Source organism: Mustela lutreola, chromosome 6, assembly GCF_030435805.1.
Source record: "Mustela lutreola isolate mMusLut2 chromosome 6, mMusLut2.pri, whole genome shotgun sequence".
NCBI classification, from domain to species: domain Eukaryota; kingdom Metazoa; phylum Chordata; class Mammalia; order Carnivora; family Mustelidae; genus Mustela; species Mustela lutreola.
In genome coordinates this window covers 99,438,944-99,463,508 of record NC_081295.1, presented here as the reverse complement: position 1 = coordinate 99,463,508, position 24,565 = coordinate 99,438,944, and the positions used below count along the sequence as shown (strand labels likewise).

Sequence of the window (24,565 nt, the reverse complement as noted above, 5' to 3'; positions counted from 1 at the left end):
AGAGGAAGAGGGAGAAGCAAGCAGGGAGCCCGATGTGGGACTCAATCCCAGGACCATGGGATCATGACCTGAGCGGAAGGCAGCGCTTAACCGACGGCGGCACCCAGGCACCGCCACATAGTTTTTTTTAATGACGCCACCATCATTTATGTCATCCCAGCTTTAAGTTTTGATTCCTTTCACTTTTGTAGATCTTATATTAAAGCAGTCCCAAATCCGGTCAAAAGTTCAGATGGGACGGCAGTCGGCTGGACTGCGGTCGTAAAGACTTGACGAGGGCTACGAGATCTTTCCAAGGTGGCAAGCCTGGCAAATTAGTACTGGCTGTTGGCAGGAGGCTTTGGTTCTTGGCCACATGGACCTCTCCATAAAGCTGCTTGAGTATCTTCACAATGGGGAAGTCGGCTTCCCCTGGAACAAGTGATCTAAGACAGAAAGGGGGAAACAAAAATATCTTTCACGACCTAGTCTTGGGAGTCATATACCATCACTTGTGCCATATTCTATTTGTTAGAAGTGATCTGCCAAGTCCAGCCCACATTCGAGAGGAGGGATCAATTGCCACTGCTTGAAGGGAGTTTCAAAGAATCTGAGGACATATTTTAAAACCACCACACATGGATTGTCTTATGTTTCATCCCTGGTAACTAGAGCAGCATTTGGCACTTAGTAGGTGCTCAACAGATGTTTCTGATGGAATGGTGTATTAAAGGGGGGGATACTGGAGGCAGGGTATCTGTGGGTAATTAGTGTGGGCCAGGTGAAGAATGTTGGGTGGGGGGATTGTTGGGAGGTTGTTCTGAGGTGCTGAGATTCATAGGCTCCATGACCAATTGGATGAGGTGCTGGGAAGAGGTCTGTCTGGGGTTGAAGATGGTTTTGAAACTAGGACTTAGAGGGGTGCCTGGGTGGTTCAGTGGGTTAAGCCTCTGCCTGTGGCTCTGGTCATGATCCCAGGGTCCTGGATCAAGCCCTGCAGCGGAGAGCCTGCTTCCCTCTCTCTCTTTGCCTGCTGCTCTGCCTACTTGTGATCTCTCTGTGTGTGTGTGTCAAATAAGTAAATAAAATCTTAAAAACAAAAACCAAAAAACAAAACTTAGAGATGGCTGGGATGGCTGAAGTAGGCACCTAGTGCTTCCTCCCTGGGGTTGTGAGATAGTGAATACCAATCCATGCATCTAAGAACCCTTTGTCTAGTTGTTCAATTGCATTTGAAAGGATTCGGGGCTGGCAGTCATCAGTATGAGCAATGTCTAAGCTATCTACTTTACATTTCTCATTTATAAACCTGGAGGTTATAATTACTAACTATCTCCTGGGACTTTCAGCCGGAACACAATATAAAGAAGTTGACAGTATTCCACTTTTTATAAGAAATTCCCACCACAATATCCTCTACAAATGATCATGGGGAAACATGAGCAAAGTATTAGGTTGAACCATCTGAAATGCTGGTATTCTAGTTTTGACCTATGGAGAAACTGATTGCATAGGGTTCAACCTAATAGATGTGGCTGCAGTTTGAAAATAAGAACACCTTTTCATAGATGAAAAATTAAGATGCTCTACAGTTCTTGATCTTTCTATTCCTCATGAGACTCGGGTTCAGCTGAAGAAAGGTCAGCCTTGAAGTTAAATGTTTAGTTGAACATAGGCATTACTTTTTCATTTCCTGAAGTCATACAAATTAAAGACCAAAGGTTGTATGCTAAGTACTGACAAGTGAAGAAACTTCAGATGTCAAATTTATCTAGGAAGTCAAGGCCTGTCTCAAGCACATTTTGTACACGTGCCATGTTTAAGAAATCGTATTTACTTAGAAGTGAAATAACTGTGGACCTAATGAAAAAGAGAATAGGAATTAAAAAGTTCTTTGTTCATTTTGTATTTTTGCACATCTAGAAAGTGATTAGTTGGCTCCTTCATTACTGGTAGAATTAATCCAATATTTGCCTATATAAATTAATTTATTAAAAATACATTTTGTCCTTTCCAGGAGTACTTTTAAAACTTAATATTAAATAGAAACTTTACATGAGACAGTGCCTTCTTTTTTCTTCTTTCGTGTTTATTCTTCAGAGCAATTAATATTTGAGGCAAACTTTGGGTAAGACGTGTGGAACTAATTTATAGCAGCACAAGTGTCTCAGAAGTTAGCAGAACTGCACCCATTCATCCACTCCCCTCATTGGAAAACAGGCCACCCCGGGGCAGGTTTTTTTTTGTTTGTTTGTTGCATTATTCCCAGCAATCCGAACCGTGTCTAGGTCACTGCCAGCTCTCAATAAACACTTGGTTGACTTGATTCATTGATCATCCGTGCCTGGCGCTGCGGCCAGCGGGAAGGCCCGCCGGCAGCCCTCCTCCCTCCATCGAACCTGCGCGGCTCTCGGCCCCGCAAGGAGCATATGGCTACCCGGCCCACCCCGCTCGGCCCGGCCGCGGCCTCCCCGGCCCTTGCCTTCCCGCGGAGGAAGAAGCGAGCGCCGAGAAGTGGGAAACCCAGGCCCACTTCCTGTCCCGGCAAGGCCGGGCGTCAGCGCCCCCCGCGGCCTGCTCCCTGGGCGCGGCAGGCGGCCGGGCCACAGCAGCGAGAATGCGGCGGGGCGCGGCGGCTGCGGGACTCGGCGGCGGCTGCGGCGGCGGGCCAGGAGGCAGTCGCCGGGCCAGGGGACCCGGGTTAGGGGACCCGGGCCGCGCTCGCCGCCCCGCGCGCCGGCCCCGCCCCCTGCGCGTCCCGGCGGCCAGAGGGTTAAGCGCGCGGGGGGCGGGGCCGCAGCGAGGCCGGCGCGCGGAGTGCGGGCCGCGGGTGGGGAGGGGGCTGCGGCCGGGGGCGGTTCCGGGCGGCGGGGGCGGGGGCGGGCGGAGGAAGGGGGCGGGCCCCAGAAGTTGTTGGGCGCTAGGCCGGCGGGCGGGAGGGCGAGCGGGGCAGCGGGCCGGCGGGCGGACCGGGCCGGGGCTGGAGAAGTTTGCGCGGCGGCTCGAGAGCGCAGGGTGCGGGCCCCGCCGGCCGCTGCGCGCCCGCTGCCATGGCTTTCCGCAGGAGGACGAAAAGTTACCCGCTCTTCAGCCAGGAGTTCGTCATCCACAACCATGCGGACATCGGCTTCTGCTTGGTGCTCTGCGTCCTCATCGGGCTTATGTTCGAGGTGAGCGAAACTGGGGAGGGGGTGCCCCCTCTTGTGCGTCGCCCGGCGTAGCCCTGCAGGTCCCGCGGGTCCTCGTCAGAGCCGGGGCGCCTGGCTGCCATGTACGCTCTCCGCACCCCGGCTTTGTGCACTCTGCGCCCCCTTGGCCTCCTGGTCAGCCCGGACGCCACCCCTCAGCTCTGCGCCCTGCCAGCCTTGCCCTGCTCTGCAGCCCCCTTGAGCACCCACCCTATCCTGCAGCGCTCTCTGCAGCCCTGGATCCTAAGCCTGGCCTTGAATCAACCGCAGCGCTGCCACCCTGGCCTGACGAGTGGGGTTTCCTTTCTGGTGTCCTGGAGTCAAGCCCGGAGACTCCCAGACCCGCGGTCATTGCACAATTCCCCCTCTCAGGCGGTGGCCGCCAGCTAGCTCCCTCTGGCTTTGCCAGTGGGAGGGACCTTGACTCTTTTCCACGTCTCACCTGGTTTTCCAGCTCTAATGTATCCTCACGTCTGGGATATGCTCAGGGTGTTCACGTGTGGTCCTGGCCCCATCCCAGCAGTGCCCTTCTGCCATCCTCCTGCCCCTCCTCCCCTATTTCGCCCTTGCCTAAGAGGCCAGGTTTCATATACCCTTTATTACTCTGTGGACTGTTCATTTAGATCCATCTATAGTGGACCCAGAACTTCTCCCCTGTTACAGGAGCAAGGAGAGGGACAGGGATAGTCTCTGTTTTTAGGGGAAAGGTGATTCTCTCAGGGCTATGGGGGGACAGGGGCTAGAGAGGATGGGTCCTCACCAGGACAGCAGTGCCCTGGTGTGGGCCTCACCAAGCAGAGTTTTAATAAGGCCCCTAGGGGTCAGAATCCAAGGGAATGATTCTCTGCTCCGGAGAGGGAGAAAAATGTGATATCCAAAGTGGAAAGAACTGGAGGAAAGTGAGTATTGGGCTTGCTCTGGTATATCTTGTCTCAAGAGTGAGATTATGTGAGTGACACTCCCCTCACTCTCACGGATGATGTCCCCTCTGAGGCGTGCCTGGTCCTCCCTGCTGGCTTGTGTTGCTTATCTGTGTTCTTGGGCATGGGTTAGGAAGCTGTAACCATTTATAAACAGCCTTGGAATTGGAGGCTTCCCAGTGTGGCTAATTTCTCCTTCTGGAGCCCTCTCTCTCTCAGTTCCCTGTCTCCCCTCTAAAGAGGACAGGGGTTCTACTTAGCCCTGAAGCTGTGCTCAGGCTGGGGACACTTTCATGGTGGCTAGTCAGGGTTGGATGTGTGAATGCACCCTTGGCTGGGCTTCCGAGTCTGTAGGAAACAAACCTGGGACCAGGATTGGGGTCTGCTGTCCAGATTTTGCTAGCGCTCCTCCACTTCTGTCCCTCCGTCCTTCCTTCCCCCACCCCACAGCTTTCATGGTATATTCACCCTGACTCTGTCAAGCCGGGGTCGTCCCCGGGTCCCCTCTGCTCTGTCACTAGTCAGACTGCAGAGCTGACCCGCAGCCTCAGTTTCCCCTTGGCTAAAGAGGTTAGTAAAACCTGTCTTCCTCACAAGGTTATTGAAAAGTTTAACTGAGATCATGTAAGCAATAAAATAAGAGCCCAAACAGAAGCTACAGATGTGAAAACATGTCGCTTGCTGCTGAGACCCTGTACTGTTGATCATAGTACTAGCTTAATGAAATAAGAATTTTGTTTGGTGGCAGCCCATACCCTCAGTATCTGTTTGCTGTCCTCTGTTCTTAAGAGGCCTCCCAGCGCCGTGTCACCAGTCTTGGAGGGTGTGGTTGGAAAGACGCACGTGACAGCTGTAGCCCTCAGAGCCACGGCCCTTTGGCCAGCGGGGGGGTCTCTTGCATACTTGCGCCTCTGCTGCATTGCAGGTAATTGCTAAGGTTCGTAGCTCTGTGGGTTTTATCTTTGCTTAAAAGAGCTGCGTAGGGTTTGAGGTCGGTACCTCCTTCCCTGTCCTGCCTTCAATCTTGTGGAAAGTCCAATGCATGAAACCTGGAACTTTGTGGCAGTTGAAAAGTGCTAGGAGCCCTACCTACCTGCCAGAAGAGAAAGGTCCAGGATGGAGGACGTAACAGAAAAGCCCCCCCCCCCCCAACCCCCGTCTTGGGATTGGCCTGGAGAGTATGGAAAGGGCCCTGGCAGAGATGCACTGCCGACTAACTCCCTCTTCCCACCACCCTCTGTCTGCCAAATCTTAGACCAGCAGCCGTTGGCTTTACAGCGCTGGGCACCCTTTCTAGAAGGTGCGTCTGAGGTCTGTTGTGGAATTGTCCATGTATGCTCGTATGTGAGGACAGCGCAGGACTTAGTAGATCTCACTTAGGGTCTTCTGGGTTCTCCCCTGGAGGTGTGGTATATGTAGGGATGCGTATGGTGGGGGAGGGGCAGTCCAGCACTTAACCACCTTTTTCCTAGAAGTGAGAACGGAAGGGGGTGGAAAGGGAAGGGGAGATAGGGAGAGAGGATGTTAGGCTCTGGGTTTCTAATTTGGGCAGAGCTAGAGTTCCTTCATTCAGGAGCTGAATCAGGAAAACACAGTTATGATTCTTCCCACAAGGAGTGACTCTCCTGGCCGTTCCTTCCTCTGGGATCCTCTGCCCAGCCTCTGCCAATGAGTTGGACCCCTCTGCCTCCACCCCGGGCAGCCACAGCCCCTGGCATCCTGGCTGGTGGATCCTCCCCAACTCACCCTCAGCTTGCCAGCATTTAGGGGAGGCTTTCATTCCCCACGCCCTAGGACCCTAGAAGATGATGACTCCAGATTTCCTCCTTAGGGATCGCTTCCTTGGGGATCACTTCCTTTGGGGAACACACATGAAAGTGCCCCTCCCTCCTCCTTCTGGTTTAGTTTTGGGCTGTCCTAAAATTCCTTCTCTGATTTCCCGGGTTGGGGGGGGCAGGTTCTTCCCCCTGCACCCAGATTTTCTTTCCATTCCGCAAAGCTGTTTGGAATAGAGCTGTTCTGTGCAGTCACAGCACTTGGCTAAAAAATGTCAGGAATGTGGAGCTTTATTTTCCCCCTCCTTCCCTTCCAGCTTTCTCTTTCTTAACTCTGCTTTCGGGGGAGTTGGTGCAAATGGGAGTTTTCTACCCAGTGGTTTGGTTCTTTGGTCCTGGTGGCGGTGGAGTCAGGCCTTCAGGGTGTGGGCGGCCCGCCCGGGGGGTGTGTGCGTGAGTCAGATCGGAGCAGCCGAGTCAGATCGGAGCAGCCTTCCCCTCCCCTTTCCCTTTGCTTTCCCGTGGCCTGTTCCGTGCCACGTTTCAAACTGAAACAGGCAGGGGAAGAGGAAGACTTTCTCATTAGTGAATGGAGAATGAGAAGAAGGCTGGCGGGGGGCGGGTGGGTGGGGGTGGGGGGCATGCATCGAACAGAGAGGAAGCAGTTATACATTACCTCTAAAATGTCATTTTGAAACAGAAACTTTTTTGTTAGTTTTAAAGCCCGTTTGCAGGCTCTGCCGGCTCTGTGACAAGGAAATATTTCTACAGTCATTTGTAGATGCGGTTCCCAGTTTGGTCTGCCATGACTTAAGGGTTCAGACCCCAGAGCTCTTTTCCAGTGGTGGCTGGTTTTGCTGCTTTCAGGGGTAGCTGCGATAGGGCTGCCTTCTTCCCTCTTCTGACACCGTGATTGACTTGTCAGGATGACACGTGAGCTGCGTATACAATGGGAGTCCTGTTAGTGCATGGGCTCCGTGGCACGGGTTCACATCCTCCCAGACATACGGATCGGCGTTGTAACCGAAGTCAGGTGCCTATCCCGTCTGCTAGCCTCAGGAAACAGTTCTGCTTCTGTTGTGCTTCTGTGAAGGAGACGCAGGTAAATGGCACCGGCCTGTGTCTGCGAACATTGGTTATTTCTTTGACTGTGCCTTCCAGTGCACTTTTGAAGACGTTTCTCCACCAGTTTTTATAGCTTTTGACTTTATGCACTATACTGTCTAGGCTCTGACGTCGACGACCTTCAGTGGTGGTCTAGAGAAATGAGTCCAGGGAAACCGAGAAGGGTTACTCACTCTCTTGGGTGCCCTTGTTCTGTGGTTGGATTTCACTCATTGATCTGAGCAACAGAACAGAATTTGGGAGCTAGTTCTTCTACTGGTCAAGCCTCACATTTAGGCTTCGCCTATGGGACCTAATGGCCCAGCAGCCATCCCTGTGTCTTCCCTTGGCCAAAATGTGATATCCAGAAAGGTGGCGTTGATCATTTTGTGAGTTTTAGACCCTATTTCAGGATGAAGACTGAGACCTGTAAAAAGGCCTGGCACTGTGCCCGGCCCACGAGCTCTTGATCGATGGCCTCAGTGACAACGACCATGCTGATTGCTGCCCTCCTTGGCTTCATCGCTGGTCTTACCAGCACACCTTCCACCGTCATACTGACTTGTGGCCCACTGGGGCCACGTTTCATTTTAGGAGTGACATGTGTTGCCGTGAGACCTTGCCCTCGTGATTTCCAGTGCTGGCCATTTGCTCACCAAAGGGGATTTCTGCTCTACCCTGGGTCCCTCTTTTCCCCAGGTCACCTGGGGGATGGCCACTCTTGGGAGAACATCTGTTTTCTCTGTGACATCCAGTGCATTAGAACAAAGGCTGTGGGTCCCTGGGCAGCCTCTGTCAGCCGTGCGCAGGAGTCAGAACCGTGAGGGGAGCGCGCTGCACGCTAAGTGGGTGCCACTTTTCTCTTGCTTGCTCTGTTTTGTGAGCCCTCCCTTGCTGCTTTCTCGGGGGCACTGTCCGGACCAGTCACAACAGAGCTCCTCAGTCCTGACTGTTTGTAGAGTACATGTGTTGCTATGGTGAAAACTTCACTCTGGCAGGCATGAGCTCCCTTTTGATCTGCTTCATCGTGGGCAGGGGCCCCAGAAATCACTCCGTCGCAGAGCTGATGTGCCTCCTGTTCCCACCCTGGTAAATGATGAAGCCAGAGGGTTGATAAGACCGGATTAGAGTTCCCAAACGACAGAAGTGCTTTCTAATCAGCGAGAGCGCTCTTAGCAGGCTTCAGTGGGAAACTGCCTGATGCTATCTCTTCACCTTTTCATCCAGCGCCCTGTATCTGGTATCCACTGGTACCTAATGGTTAAAGGAAGGAGGGGTTGGGGAAAGGAGGAAAAGAAAACAGTAAAACTACTAACATGGCTCCTGACATAGCCCTTCTTATTTCACGGGCCGACCTTTATCTTTTACACAGCCCCTTGCTCTGCCTTGATTTCCCTCTGCTGTCTCAAGTGCCCCACAGTGGAGGAGAGCCCAACCCAACCTCGTCACAGCTGGTTGGCGTTTCGAGTTTACGGCGTGGTTTGAAGAGCTTTGCAGGCAGCTCTTCTGGCCCGTGTGGGTTCACACAGTGTTCCTTGCTTTTCAGCAGAGGAAGTGGAGCCAGACTGTGAGTGGGGGGGCGGATCTGAGGGCCCCCGAAGCCCTCTGGTGAGTTTGCGGGAGCCCAGGGTTAGGTGAGGCTCTGCTCCGTGGCTCTCCGCCCGAGCCACGTTGCCTCTTGACGGCTTCCCTCATGTGTCTTGAGGGGTTGGCAGCCCTTTCCCTCTGTGAAATGCTTTACTAGCCTCACCCTGTAATCTGGATGGTTTATGGGGGTTGTCATACCCATCCAGAGCCTGGCTTCCAGAGGAGAGACTTGGCCAAGGACCATTCCCTCCGAGTTAGAGCTGGAGCCAAAATAAGAATTCAGCAACGTCTGGCTCACATTTAGAGCTCAGCCCTAATGCTTCCATGAACGGGGAGTCTGTGGAATGTAGCCACAGGCAGCTTTATTTTTCTTTGTCTGAGCGGAATCTGTTTATTACCTGGAAGTAATGTCTGCAAGTCGTTGTTCCACTCGGAGGTTTTTCTGCCTGGAACAGTCACTGAAATGTGCATCTCCCTGAGCAAGAGACTACCGAGAGGGACCCAAACTCCTGTATCCCACGTGAATATAGGCGAATGGGCGGGGGCTTTACCTGCCGTGAAAGTTACTGCCTGTCGTTAGCCCACATCTGGGTAAGCGGAGCTGCCTCCAGCTGTTCTATTTTCATTGCCCTTATCCTCAAGTTAATATTGTGGCCATAGCCCAAGGGCATATCTTTCTTCCACATGTCATGAGTTGAAGGGCTAGAGGGAAACCTAGAAGTCATCTACTGTTTATAGAAAAGGAAAATAAGACTCTCAGAGGTTGGGACAGTTGCCCAGGACAGTAGAGGGAATTTCTGGCAGATGTGGGGCTTGAACCTACATCTTCTGACTCAAGTGTAGGGAATTTTCTACACATTTGCCCCCTGGAATTCTCAATGCTGCCTTTGAATGCAAGGGTACACGAGGAAGCTTGAAATTGATACATCTTTGTTAAGTGTGCCACGTTGGTTAATTTGGCAGCTGTGTATTGAATTCCGGCCGTGTGCCTGCATTGAGCTCTGGGAATGCAGATGAAGAAGGTGGGGTCCTTGTCCTCAGAGAGGTCACCGCGTGGTAGCTTGAACCTGGTAAACTCTTTGTGGAGGGGCATCAGGCCTTGAACTTGATATAAGTGGCAGGTGCAGCTTACAGACAGACTGTCGGGCCTCAACCTCAAACCACTGCTGTTGATGGAAGGGAGTGGTTTACTGAGCCCCAACATCCTGAGTGTGGTGTTGTCAGTTGTTAGAGGACAAGAAGGGTGGTCATTTAGAAGCCTGTGACGCACAGCTGGTAGTCTTGTACTTTATAGCTTTGAGAATAAGTGAGCTGACCAAGGCTCTGTGTGTGTGTGTGTGTGTGTCCCTGCATGTGTGCACAGATGTGATTTCTAGTACTAGGAGGTCTTTATTTATTTTTTTAAAGACTTATTTATTTCCGGGGTGCCTGGTGGCTCAGTGGGTTAAGATTTATTTATTTCATTGAGAGAGAGAGTGAGCAAAGTGCGAGCCGAGGCAGAGGCAGAGGGGGAGGGAGAATCTCTGGCAGCCTATCTGCTAAGTGGGGAGCTTGATCCCAGGAGTCTGAGGTCTCCACCTGAGCCTCAAATCAGGAGTCGGATACTTAACCGACTGAGCCATCCAGACGCCCCAGGAAGTCTTTATTAATTGAGGTTAGGAGAACTCGTCTGTATGATTTCTTAAGATTTTTGCCATCAAACTCCAACATGATCTGAAATGTTCCTTTTGGGTTAATGGAGGTGATGATCATACCTGGCATAAGAAGGATATCATCCTCAGAACCTCAGATGCCCTGTCTTTGAAGTAGGTTGAGGATTTCTTAATAAAGCTCCTGAAGTTTGCAAAAGCAGGGTTTTTTTGTTTTTTGTTTTTTGGTAGGCTCTATGCCCAACATGGGGTTCGAACTCATGACTTGGAGGTCAAGAGTCACATGCTCTACTGGCTGAGCCAGCCAAGTCCCTCAGGGCAGAGTATTATTAATCACTTTGTTCCCTCATTTTTTATTATAAAGGTATAGGTTACAGAAATTTTTAAGAAGAGACTTTTTAGTGACCCACCACTATTAGGAAGATTTCATTGACTTTTGGGGAGGCAGAGGGCTGTGTCTACCTTGAGACAAAAGATAGAAATGTGATTTGCCTCTCCCTCCGCCTGCCCCCACACTTGCTTTGAAGAATGTCCGGGATCATCCTGGTTAGTCCGCAAGTGTTTATAGTCTGGTCTGTGCGCCTGTACAGTGTGGGATCTGGCGAAAGATAGCGTTGAAAGTTGGTGAGAATGTTGCCTTAAGGCTTAGGGGTGCCAGGGATGTATTACGGCTCCGTTCCTGAATGTGAAGAGCAGTCTGGGGGCTCCTAACCTGAAGGAGCGCTCCTGGGGCAAGCAGGCCTTCCCTCCAGCAATTCCTGGAGTCCTGCAGGAAATCACTGGGCTTGCTTCACAATGCCTGGTTTCCTGCTGAGAATTCCTTGGAACTTGGAGCAGAATTGAACTTTTCAGACCCAGTGCTTCTGGAGTTTAGAGCGTGTGTCCTTTGTAGTCTGACTTTGCACTGTATCAACTTTTGGCCTCTTGGGCAAGGAATCACTTGTCTGTATGGATTTTGTGACTGTTGCCTTGAAGGTAGAAAGGAATGATTGATAGCTGTTTCTCTTCGTTGTGGTTGTTGTTTTAAGTTGCAGTTTGCTCTCTGGTTTGGTGCAAAGTGTGAACATGTGCTCCTCCTCCAGAGTCCTCGAGGCTTGAGTCCTGACCCGGACATGGAAGCACATGTGGGCAAGGGCAGGGGACTAAGACCTGGTGGCCTGGATTCTTGTTGGGGCTTTGCCACTAAATGGCTACGTGGCCCTTGCAAGCCCCTCGGCTCTCTGGGACCCCATTTGCTTGCTGGGGTGTCAACTCTTGTGTGGCTCAGTCATGCCATTTCCACGTGATTACACAGAACAGGGCTGGGGAATGTGTATACGACTTAAGTTGCCAATCAGAACTGGGTCCACATCTGGCAGGTGGCCACCAGCCACATGTGGCCATTCTGCTTCACCAACGTGAAACGAAATGGAAAGTTCAGTTCCTGGGTCACACGGGCCACAGTTTACATCTCAGGAGCACAGACACAGATAGAGCATTTCCATCACCGCAGAGAGTTCGTTGGACTGTGCCGGGGCACAGGTTGCTTTCTGAGGGCTGGTTTCTGTTTGTTTTTGTAGTCGTAAGCAGTATCTTGTGGTGTGGTTCTGTGGGGGAACCGTTAAAGGCCCCGGATCACTGTGGCTAAGGTCAGGGTTCTACCTCTGGATCTGCTCTGGTTTGTCATGTCCTCGTGTCCTCACCGTGTCCTCTTGGTAAGCGGTTTCATCTCTCTGCTGTAGTTTATACGTCAGTAAAAATATGCCCCAGAGTTGTTGGGAGGATTAGGAGCGTTGATATAAAATATGTCAGAAATGTTGATATAAATACAGTGCTTGGAAGAAGGCCTGGCACAGGCTAAGTGCTCAGTACCTGCTACCTGTTGTTCTTACTGGGCTCGGACAGGCTTGGAGTGATACCTTGACTCTGCAGAAACCCCCTTTGTGGCTGCCTCCTCTGTTTGGAGCGTAGCTAAGAAGTAGGATGGCATGGGAAGGACGTGATGCAGGAGATGGGGGTCCTGGAGTGGCCCGGGGATGGCCCCAAACCCACGTCCTCACCCCACACCCGGACTAGTTGCTCGGGCTCTGACCCCTGCTCAAAGCCCACTGCACTTTTCACACTTTTTAAATGAAGCTTGGTTATCTGGTTTCCAAGATTATAGAAGAAAGAATGAGTTAAAAATGAGAGAAGTGGCTTAGGTAGCTGACAGCTGGGAGGACTGTCCATTAGTAAACACTTAGGAGTCATAAGAAATGAAAAGAGAAAAAGTCATGCATATTTGGCATCATGTAGTGTACATACACAAACAACGTCTGTAGGTTTCAAGGTTACCAGGAGAGACAAGCGCACTGCAGGCTTGATCATAATGATTATCTGCAGAGAAAGTAAAAGCTCACAAACACCTTTCTTTTTTTAATTTTCACTTACTGATTTTTTAAAAAAGATTTATGTGTGTATTTATTTGAGAGAGAGAGGAGAGGGCACACAAGGAGGGAGGTGGGGTAGAGGGAGTGGGAGAAACAGAGCAAGGAGCCTGATGTGGGGCTTGATCCCCGGACCCTGAGATCATGACCTGAGCTGAAGGCAGACGCTTAATGACTGAGCCACCCAGGCACCCCTTTCACAAACATTTTTAGGAACATTACTATCCACAAGGATTAATGTTAAATTTTCAATACCTAGAACTTTAGCAACAGGGAAAAGTTGGATACCCAGAATCATTCAGCCCCAGAAATTTCTGGCAAGCCACGTTTCTTTTTTTTATAGCCTGGAAATAGAAGGCGAAGTTGGTGTGTTGTACAGTGTACATTCTTACCCACAAAATGTGGAAGAAACTTTTTTGACATTCTTCTCATCTAGCCTGGGAAATACCTTCATACAACACTATTCAACCATCTGCCAGTCAATTTTCTTCTTCTTTTAATCATTCAGTAAGTACACCTATTCCGTGCAGAATTCTGAAATCTGAAGTGGAAGCCAGCTAACATACTTGCTGACATGCTTTGCTCTCCTGTGGTCATTTTTGGAGCTCTGAAACAAAGAAAATGAGATGCTTGTCGGTCACTGTTTCTTGAGTTTCATGGGTCCAGACACTCTGGGCTGACAAACTGTGGCCTTGTCAGGTTGTCACAGGCCACCTCCCACACCTTCAGCCTGTAGCTGGAGCCAAGTATAACTTGACCAATGTTGCTGGCTTCTCAGTCCCACCAGGTGGGTCGTTGCTCATGTGGCTCAATGGATGTGAATCTGGACTGAGCTGATTCTGATTTCTGGCCTTGTTTTTCTACAAACATTGATTAAAGAGAGCTTTTTTTGTGAGGCATCCTTCTGGATGCTAGGAACACCGGGGAAGGACATGTTGCCCAGTTACAGGGAACCACTTTGCTATGTGGTAAGGGAGATAGATAAAAGGAAACAACTACAGTCTCTTGGTGATGAGCTTTCCAGTTGAGCTGCCATATTGGTTTCCCATGTCTAACCCACAGTGGTATTCACTAAGTACTGGTCTGCTGGAGGGGATGCTTGCCCAGGATAGGGGTGAGTGGATGCTGGTCCAGACCAGGGAGAGAAGAGGATGTGTGTTTGAGTTCATACCTGGGGCTGGCATGAAGCCTTAGCGTCCCTCAGTGGGCTCGTGTCATGGGATGCCCTACGTGAGATTGGAAACAGTGGATCTGGTTGGGAGGCTGTGACACTGATCCTTGTGGAAACTGCCCCCGACCACAAAATTTCAGCCTCCACCCCAACCAGGAGGCAGAACCAGGACCCCCACATCTGAATTCTCGGTTGTTGGAAGGGCAAGGCCTATTCTCCCCCAGTTCTCTTGCCTCAGGCATTCTGTGTGACACAGGCAGGCAGCTCCGGCAAGGACAGCTAAAGCTGGGTGAGAGGAATAGCCTTTCCTTAGACCTTACTGTAACCCTGAGGCATGCATTGATGTGGTGTTGCCCTTGAACATGACTATTATTGTTTTACTGTTGTGTGTTGCCGGGGCATTTTCACTGACGTGTCCTTTGAACTTATTTAAAAGGCATTTTTTGCTCTAATAGGATTTCTACTTGTTTAAAAAGTAGAGAGGGCCTCAGCTAGAGGAACATCTTTTTTTTTCCTGCCTTTTATTATTATTTTTTTAGCTAAATAGGCCACAAAGAGGCTTGCAGTTGAGTACTGTGGCCTTATCTGTGGAAGCTGGTTCTGTTCCAGTGTTCAGGGGAGGCCAAGGGTGGGGGAGGCTTTTCTAGGCGTAGGTGAGGTGGGACAGACAGGTACGTTCGCTGGTGGACAGAGAAACGTAGGCATGGCCCGTATGAAGCATTTCATTCACCAAATTATCAAACCCTCAGTGGGTACTAGAGTCTGTACCACATTGTGTTGACAAGGACCTGACAGGGGTGTCAGTGAAGAATTCTTTGAAGCAATCTGTCTTGTGCCTTCTGTCTCTAAAGTTTTGCAGACCCCTAGAAACAGATGCAATGAGACTTGCCCTCGTCTGACTTCTAGCACCTTGTTTGAACCCCTGGGTGTCTTCTTACCAAGGCCTGTTGGTGATTGTCCTCAATTTTATTGAACACCTCTTACCCCCATGAAAGGTTTATGTTGTTTTCAGAGGAGAGAGGGAAAACAAGAGCCTGTATTGGGACAGAAACCCACAGTGGTCGGTTCTCCCTTGCCTTGTCCCCTGCATCCAAGTCCTAGCGGTTTTAACCCCTGATTTGCTCCCAAGCCCCGCTCTCAGAGTTCTTGGGCCTTAGCTCTGAGCCCTGAATGGTTCCGTGGGTCCTAGCTTGGACCTCAGCCCGTGTCTCCTGTCCCATCCCTTTCCACACAGCTACCAGTGATGGTCGTCAGACACAGAGCTCAGTTAGGGGCTCCCTTTAGATCCTTCCATGGTGCCACCTGAAGTCCGAGTTGGTTAGCATGGCGTTCCAGGCTCCCCCGAGGTCTGACCAGCCTTTGTCCTGGACCTCCTCTGTTCCTCACTCAGGCCCTGCCCCCTCCCCCACCGCCCCTTCCCAGGCAAACCACCTACCTGAGTTCCAGAACATCACCTCTCTGTGCCTGCCTCCATTTGTTCATGCTCTCACCCACCCCCAGGGCTTCTCTTTCCCTCTGTCCTGTATGTCCTCCTCCTTGAACGCCTGACTCCCGTGTCACACGGGCACCACCTGCACCAAATGTTGTCCCCGGCCCTTCTTCCCCAGCAGCGTTCCCTCCTCCTTTCTGCCTGCCTCTGTATTTCTCTTGTTTATTCATGCTGCCAGACTCACACTGAGCATTTGCTCTCTGCCAAGCCCTGTTCTTGGAGCTAGGATAAAAGACGAGAAGGCGAAGGTTCTGCCATCACGGAGCCGAGAGTCCTTAGGGAGGTGGGGGTGTTGCTTCTGCTCTTGTGTGGGGCGCACACTGCGAGAGTCTGGGAGGGGAGCGCAGTTCTCTGAGGAGGCTTAGGGACAGTCTCTTAGAAAACGGAGAAGAGGTTTGAGCTGGGCCCTGAGGCCCGAAGGACACTGGCCAGGCAGACAGTGCATGTGTGTAAAGGACAGACAGGTGCGGGGGGGTGATGTGGCAAGTGGCTCCGTGTTACCAAAGTGAGGTGGGGGCAGGGGTTACAGAAGGAGGTGATGGAAGGTGGGTCTGGACTGGCAGGCAAGGTTTGGCCTATGGTGGCTCTTGTTCAAAAATTTGGATTTACTCCTCAGCTCAGGTAATAGGGAGCCATTGAAGTTTTCGGAGCCCAGGAATGACTCCATCACATTGTGCTTGGAGGGTCCCAGGCAGTAGGGCTAGAGCTGGCTCCTTGCAGCTCCCTGAAAGGAAGGGGTTGCTTTGCACTTTTGCAGTATCCCCAGCGCCTCTGTGCCTAACACGTGTGGTTGGCTGAACTGATAGAGGCTGGTTTGGTCACACAGGGGACAGTGGGTGTCTTGAGTTGCCTTTCTGCTGCTGGAGGTCATTTGCAGCTTTTCTATCTGTGCTGTTGCTTCAGGGCTCTTGGGGCCCAGTAAGAGATGTTTGTGAACATATTAGGAGTACCTGCTACCTGAGCGTGTGCACGCAGGTGGGGAACCTCTGATCCGAGCCATTTAACTTTTTTTTTTTTTTTTTGAATGGGCAATATTTGGCAATACAGTCACATTGTTCAAAAATCAGAAACATAAGAAAAAGAATATACTGCACGTGTCCCTCCCTGACCTCTTCTTACCCAGCTTCCCTCCCCTGCCCTCTCCCCATTACCGCTTTCATTAACTTTCAGGTATCCTTCGGTTTATTAATGCAAATACAAGTAGCTATAACCTATATGGTAGATTTTGCATATATATGTAGTATACCTATAGACATAAACAATATGCATATGTGTATGTGCTACATATACATATGTGTGTGTATTCCTGTCCCCTTTCTTGTTCAGAACAAAGCATGTCGTCTACACTATTCTGCACTTTGCCTTCTTTGGTTAACAAACCATCCTAGAGCTCTTCCCACGTCAGCACACAGAATTTCCTCGTGGCGGTCTAAGGTTGCCTAGGCTCGCGTCATGCAGGTTCACTGTAACTCATTTCACCCGTCCCCTTTGATGGATACTTGGGTCGTTTCCAGTCGTTTGCTCTTACAAACAATGCTGCAGGGAATATCTTGGCACCTAGGTCGTTTCATGCCTGTACAGCCATATGTCTTATAAAATATTTTTACCAGAAGTAGGATGATTGGATCCAAGCATTAGTACATTTGCACATTTTTAAAAGATTTTATTTATTTATTTGACACAGAGAGAGAGAGCGAGAGAGGCAATACAAGAAGGGGAGTGGGAGAGGGAGAAGCAGACTTCTTGCTGAGCAGGGAGCCCCATGTGGGTCTCGATCCCAGGACCTTGGGATCATGACCTGAGCCGAAAGCGGATGCTCAACCACTGAGCCACCCAGGTGCCCCTGCATTTGCATTTTTGATAGAAATTGTCAAATTGCTCTTGTTCTTGTTAAATACCATGTTGAAACCAAGGAATCAGCCACAGATTCCTTGTTTACCACATATCACTGAAAATGTAATACCAGTGTCGGCACTGAGTTCGTTCAGTATATTCTCAGCAGCTAATGTAGTGCCCAGCCCATCACAGGAGTCAAATACTTGTTGGATTTCTAAAATTAAATTGTTTGGCACATTAGGTAACGGGGGACTCTTCCGTATTATCTTTCAGCTCTTCTGTGATCTTTCTGTCCTGTCTGGCTCTTTATTTATTTATTTATTTATTTATTTATAAAGATTCTATTTATTTATCTGACAGAAGTCACAAGTAGGTAGAGAGATGGGCAGAGAGAGAGGAGGAAGCAGACTCCTCACTGAGGGGAGAGCCTGATGTAGAGCTCTATCCTAGGACCCTGAGATCATGACCTGAGCTGAAGGCAGAGGCTTTAACACACTGAGCCACCCAGGCACCCCCTGTCTGGCTCTTTATACAAATATTTCTCTCCGGACACTCTCCTGCTTTTCCTTGGCCACTGTTCCTCATTCCTTAGGCCACAGCCCACCTTTCCGGAGTACCATCCTTTGCCCCCCTGGTGGGGTACTTGCTTCTGCCTCAGCAGTCAGTTCCCTGGGCTCCCCTGTCATGGCTGTCATCACCCTGCCTCTGTGGTGTGTGGCCTTGTTGCTCTGTGCGACCCGCGAGGGCAGGAGAGAGTCTTGCTCGCCGTGGTGTCTGTAAGGACCCAGCATGGTACTTGGCATTCTGGTGGTTCCCCTATAATATTCTTGCAGTAAGTACGTGGCGAAGCGGAATTACCAACGAACAACCAGTTTCCAAAGGACTTTGTGTATTTAATTGAGGTATAATTTATATATCATAAAGTTTGCCCTTTAAAGTGAGCAGTTCAGCTGTTTTTCACCATGTATATTCATCATGATTTGCAACTATCACTGTTACTTAATTCCAGAACATTTCCATCATCCCCCAAAGAGATCAGTTAGCAGTCACTTCCTGTCCCTCCCCTACCCTCAGCCACTAATCTGCTTTCTGTGTTTGGATTCGCCTCTTCTGGATGCATCACATAAATGGAATCCTATCACACGTGGTTTTTTGTGACAGCCTTCCTTCACTTCACATAATGCTGTCAGGGTTCACCCATGTCGATGCTTGTGTCATTCCTTCTTGTGACTAATACTCCACTGTATGCAAACACCACGTCCTGTCTGTTCCCTCGTCGGTTGATGGGCACTTGGCTGGGCACACCCGATCGCGTGAGTAATGCTGCTGTGAACATTCAGGTACACGTTGTGCGGACACAACATTTTCTGTTTTCTTGGGCCTATCTCTAGGGATAGAATTGCTGGGTCATCAAATGATTGTAATGCACGGAAGGAGCCGGGATTGAAACTACCATTGGATTGGTTTGTTTTTTGGATCCAAGGGTTGACTCTGTCCCAAGGGCAGGCGATGCAAATACTGTTCCTTCTCACCCAGGCTTCTCATAGCAGTGCCTGCCTATTGTGAGTTATGTTTGATAGACTCTGGCTCCGTGATCATCTGTGAGTCTGAGGCAGATATCGTCAGGGTTTACACAGCACGATTTCCTGAATTCTTACCATGTGCATTGGGCTGACTCCATGGAGATGCCAAAACACTCGGGACACAGCGCCTGCCCTGAAGACATAATTCATTGGAAACAACCTAAATATCCATCTGTATTGAACAGATTAAGTCAATTATGGTGTGGTTGTACAGCGGAATCCTCATTCTACAGCTGTTTAAAAGAGGACAAGGTTGGTCCTTAGGTAGTGAGATGGACTGCCGTGTGAGGGAACACATAGGCTGGAGATTAGTAGGCACAGGGTGAGCCTGTTTTAATAAAAAATGTAGGTTTACATCTACACAGTCAAAATCTGGAAAGATCACAGAAGGCTGTCAACATTTATTACATCTCTAGGAGGTAGGCTGTGGAAGACTTTAGCTTTCCAAGGTTGCGTGTTTCCCGTTAAAAATGTTTTTATACTGGGTGTATGGAGCTTTTCAAACTTAATTAAACTCATTAAGTTAGTGGATCGAGTCTGCCCAACTCTATTTTGGAAAAAGAGCTTGAGATAAGCATTACGTGGGAAAACACTAGATATTCACATGGGATCTGATACTGCATATCATGTGACTAAAGCTGAGTGGGTTTGTACCTAAATGGTCTCATAAGTGGGATAGCCAGGCATGAGAGGGCGCTGAGACTCTGGCAGCCAGGGGAATTCCGTGAAAGCAGGGTGGGACTTTGCTTGGGCCTTGAAGGATAGTGACATTTAGGTAGCACTTTACAGTTTATCGGGGCCAAAGAATAAATGCATACCAAGTGCTGTCATGAGTAAGCTCTTCACCTGTCTCATCTCACTCAGTCTGCACTCACCCTGTGGGGCGGATACCATGATGACTCCCATTCTACCGATGAGAAAACTGAGGTTTAGAAGAGCTGAGTAACCGGACCAGGTACCTATTGGTCATAACGTCAGAATCAAAATTCAGAGCCTGTTTGCCTGACTTCAGACCACATGTCCTGTACTCCATTTTAAAGGGAAGGAGATACTGAGACCTAGAAAATTCAAATAATTTGCCCAAGGTTATGAAACTGGGAAGCCAGGATCTGAACTCAGAAAATTCCACAGAAATCTCTGAGTGTGGTCATGGGAGACTGGAAGGTTCTGGGTCAGAGAGGTGTGTGAAATTCTGCATATCATGCCCCCTTTGGAGAGTCACATATCACATAAACTTATTAAAGTAGCGTCCTACATTTCTGACCTACCTGACCATCTCTCTCAAGCACTATTTAGTAACATCCCACAGATCTCACTGTGAAACGCCACCCTCCGTCCTGTCAGGAGGCACGAGGGAAGGCAGGTTCGTGAGGAGCTTTCTGTCTCAACTTTAATAAATAGGAGTGCCAGCTCCAAGGTCAAGGTTGGAAGTGTATGAGGAAGAGCATATTTGTTGGAATTAGTGGAGTGGAGTTCTCTGGATGGATTTGAGGCCACATCTCCACCCCCCTCCCTACACAATTTATCAACCCTTCCTGCTTTAGAACATCTGGCTGAACATTCTGAGTGTCATAGTAATAATTGTCATAATAATTGCCACCTCGTTGTGACTTTTTGTCTCAGGAAATCAGGGTCCATTGTTGATAACAGTTACCTCCTTAAACTTTCCCCCATACTTCTTACACTCAAATTAACCAACCTGTACTCAACCAAATTTCATAAAGTGTTAGAATTAATGTGTGCCACCTTCTCTCCACCCCATAACAGGTACTGTTGTTTTTTTTTCCTCCTAAAAACTGTGGTTAAGATACTCATAACATAAATTTTACTATGTTAACCATTTTTAAGTGTACAGTTCAATAATGTTAAGTACATTCATGACATTGTGCAATCTCCAGAACTCCTTTTAATCCATTCCACGAATACTTATTGAGCAACTGCTCTGGGACATGGAGATGGTTAAGACACACTTTCTGTTCAGTCTGATGAGGAAGATGGATTAAAAAAAAACCAGTGGCTTCAGTTTGGTATGGCCAGAGTCGTGAGGTGGTCCTTATGGGAATAGATCCTTGCGGGGGCTTCTGTTCTTCACGGTGGAACCGCATTACCACCTAGAGCTTCACGGTACCTCCTTCTCTTCTGGTTCTTGGTGGCTATGTGCTTGTTGTTTCTTGCCCCATCGCTCCCTGGAGTAGTTTGCCACCTCTGCTCTCCAGAGCCTGGGGAGAAGTTGGGAGACTGTGCCCCTGTGAGGGCCAAGCTCTGTAGCTGAGCCCGTGTGGCCTGGGGCAGGGGTGGGGGGCAGGGTGGGAGAAGTGTGCTCTTGCCAAAAGCAGAACGGCACTAAACCCCCAAATCAATGGTTTGTCCAAATATAGCATGCTAGACCTCTTCCGCCAGCGTGTGTAAACTCAGTGTGCCTGTCCCTCAGCTTGCAAGCTCAGCGTCCTCCAGGAATGACTTCTGTGATGGTTCCCGAGTGCTGTTAAGTCCGCTGTGCTTTTAGAAATTGACCACAGTGACGTGGCTGGAATCTCAGACTAGGGGCATGTTGGAAACGAAGCAGATCGGCTCCGGGTTGTGTTTGGTTGTGTGCATTCCCACGGAGACCTTGTGGAAGTAAAAGACAGTCGCAGACACTCAGACACTCGTACAGTACTTAGAGCTCCTTACAGAGAAGAAGGTTTGTGATGATGATTAACTCCCAGGCTCTCCTTCCCCTGAAAAATAGGCTGCGGGTCTGGAGCTCATTGCCTTAGCCATCTGGATGCATACCCTGATTCCCCACTGCTTGGTGCCAGCTTGTATTGGGCTCATAAATACCGCGAAGTGTGTGCAGGTTGAGAATGCAGGCTTTGAATTCAGATTGCCTCATTCTTTACCAGCTCCCTCACTTCGCTAGATAACTTGATTAAGTTACTTAACCAGGCCCCAGTTTTTTTGTCAGTAAAACAGAAATGAAGATAATTGTGCCTACCTCATGAAGTTTTTGGAAGCATCGACCAAGCTAATAATGCATGTATAGCACTCTTACGTAGCCGAATACCGCGTGAGGACTCCACCAATGTGAGCTGCTCATGAATATTAATTAATTAATTCCATGACGGTCACCACCATCACTAGGCAGCCATTTTTCTGTTCCCCTCATTTTTGTATTCTGCGTTAGTTATGCATAGTCTGTACATTCTGGTGCATTCTGCACCAGATACAACTTTCACACTCAGACATTGCTCCGTGGGCCACCACGGCTATTAAGAAGCATGTGGGTTGAGTCCATCTGAGGGCTTCTCCTTTTTTTTTTTTTTTTTTTTTAATGATTTTACTGATTTGTTTGACACAGAGAGAGAGCACAAGCAGGGGGAGCAGGAAGAAGGAGAGGGAGAAGCAAGCTCCCCACTGAGCTGGGAGCCCGATGCAGGAGTTGATCCCACGACCTGGGATCATGACCTGAGCTGAAGGCACATGGTTAACCCACAGAGCCACCCAGGCGCCCCTGAGGGCTTTCCTGGATAGGCTCTCACCCTGAGCCCCCAGCCAATGGTTTTCCCTATGAATGCCTTTCCTTTCCAGAATTATGCCTCCCCTTTTCCCTTCCTCAAAGATCATATGGCTTCATTACTGCTCTCTTCCTTTCCTACTCGGAAGAAAACTCTGAGGTTAAATAAGTGGAAATCAGCCACTTGAAATATTTCACATTGAGGCATGACCTGTCCTAGCATCTTTTTAGACAATAGGGATTCTGTATTTTACAGATTTTCTGTTGAAGGACTTTTTTGCTGTTTGAATACTACTTACATAAACAGATTTCCTCATGCTCTTCCACATAGCACAGTTGATTTAATTTCTATTCTGTTCTTGTGCCCAGACACTATGGTTTTTGAGATTATAGTAAAAAAGACACAAACCAAATTCTGATTTTTTTCTGCTTGATATGATATCCAAATATTTGGAGATGTTAGCTTTTTTAAAAGATGAGGTTTTTCCTTAATGCCTACCAGTAAGGAATTGGTTAAATTTCAAATGATGACATATATTGATATGCAGTGTCACTGAACAGTGTCCAAAACATATGGCTGTTTTTTTTTTTTTAAAGATTACAGAATGCCATATTGTTGTGGGACTTTTTCTATAAATGTTTGGATTTGTTTTATTTTTATAAGAGGGTATCTATAAGGATCATCATCAAAATATAATTAGTGGTTTTCTCTGTGTATACGTAGAGTTTCAAGTACATTTTTTTCTTTGTACATTTCAATAAAATGTATATTATTTTGATGGTCAGAAAAGGCACATAAAAGCTGTTTTCATTTTGGAAGTAGAAAGATGGGAAGGTGGGATCAGTGACCGCCTGTTGCTTGGAGAGCAAGAATGGTGGAGGGAGAGAGGCCGGAGCTTGGGCTGGGAGCTCTGTGTGTTGGGGGGAGGGGAGGGGCTTCAGCAGAGCAGCTAGGGCTGCTGGAAAGATAAGCTCTTGCCCTTGATCTTAAAGATGTCATTCCCACTACTATAAATAAAAGCTTTGCTTTGCAGAAGCCTTTTGAAGGATGGCTCAGAGGGTGAAATAGGGTTATTTGAAACCATTCAGAGGAACCTCTACAAAAGCATCAAGAAAAATGCCAAGTCAAGATTGACTAGAAGTGGAAATGAAACTTCTCAGTTCCAGATATGAACTGGAAAAGTCACATGAATGAAACGGATTGTGTTGAAAATTAAAGACTTTAAAAACAGCAATTGAACATTGAAAATTTAAGGCCCAGCACAGCAGCCCACTGTTGTCCAGTTGTGGAACTGTGGGGACAGACCGCCCAGGCCGCTTTTGGCTGAGACCTGTTCACTCTGGTTTACAAAGCAAACCCCCTCCTCGCTGATCCCCCCTCCCCAACTCACACACCCTCACCCTTCCAAGGACATAGTAAACAGGTGCTGGCGGCAGAGCAGAACAGCACTGCCCATGAGGTTCTGGGACATTGTAGGACTCCACTGCCTTGAAGAGCCTCTCTCCTGACAGCTTCCTTTCCAGTGCTGCTAGTCTAGGACTGGTGGTTCTCTTTCCCTGCCAAGGTACACACGTACCTGCCGTCTGGCAGAGGGTGCAGCTGGGAGTGGTTGCTGGCCTTATCAACACACCTGTTTGTTAGGCCCCACTTGTATGTAGAGGGCCAGGTAGAGGAAGAGGCAGCACCTAACTCTGGGGCCTCCAGTAGCTTCCCATCTATAAGATACACAGAAAATAATGAGTGATAAAACCATGATAAGAAATCAGAAGAGAAATGACTAGTCATTACTTCTTGAATACTGTGATATGTGCCAGGCCTTGTGCTAGACTTGACTTTCTTATCTGGCCAATCCCCTCAATAATTTCCTTTGACAGATTCTGTTCTTTCTGTCCATACCAAGCAAGCTAAACAACTCCATCTCAGAATTTGTGAGGGCAGACTTGGGATTTTATTTATTTTGTTTTCAAAGATTTTATTTATTTATTTGACAGAGATCACAAGCAGGCAGAGGGGCAGGTAGAGAGAGAGGGAGTAGCAGACTCCCTGCTGAGCAGAGAGCCCAATGCAGGGCTTGATCCCAGGACCCTAGGATCATGACCTACACTGAAGGCAGATGCATAACTGACTGAGCCACTCAGGCAGCCCCAGACTTGGGATTTTAATTCAGGTCTTTCTGAATTCAAAACCCAGGCTTGTACATCCCTTCCTCTCAGCAAGGAGGTTTAGAAAGCAGGTGCTTCAGGTGGGAAGGAAGGAAGCATGATGGGTGCTCATGGGAGAATGGGGGAGAAGGAGGCCTAAGGGGAGAAGAGATGAGAACTGGCCCTCAAAGGAAAGGCAAAGCTGAGACATAAATGGAAGACAGAACAGAGAGCTGGTATT

The 24,565-nt window shown here is 49.0% G+C and overlaps 1 protein-coding gene across 3 annotated transcripts in view; it reads left to right on the top strand.

The window, feature by feature from the left end:
• The first annotated feature begins 2,881 nt into the window (after nucleotides 1-2,881).
• TRAM2 (translocation associated membrane protein 2) overlaps nucleotides 2,882-24,565 on the top strand; it is a 78,763-nt gene continuing 57,079 nt past the window's right edge. For 2 of the 3 annotated variants that reach the window (XM_059178247.1, XM_059178248.1), the window contains exon 1: nucleotides 2,882-3,149. In XM_059178247.1, the coding sequence (XP_059034230.1) occupies nucleotides 3,030-3,149 (120 nt within the window). In that variant the 5' untranslated portion in view covers nucleotides 2,882-3,029. The remainder of the gene's footprint in view (nucleotides 3,150-24,565) is intronic. The other variant, XM_059178249.1, reaches the window with a different exon arrangement.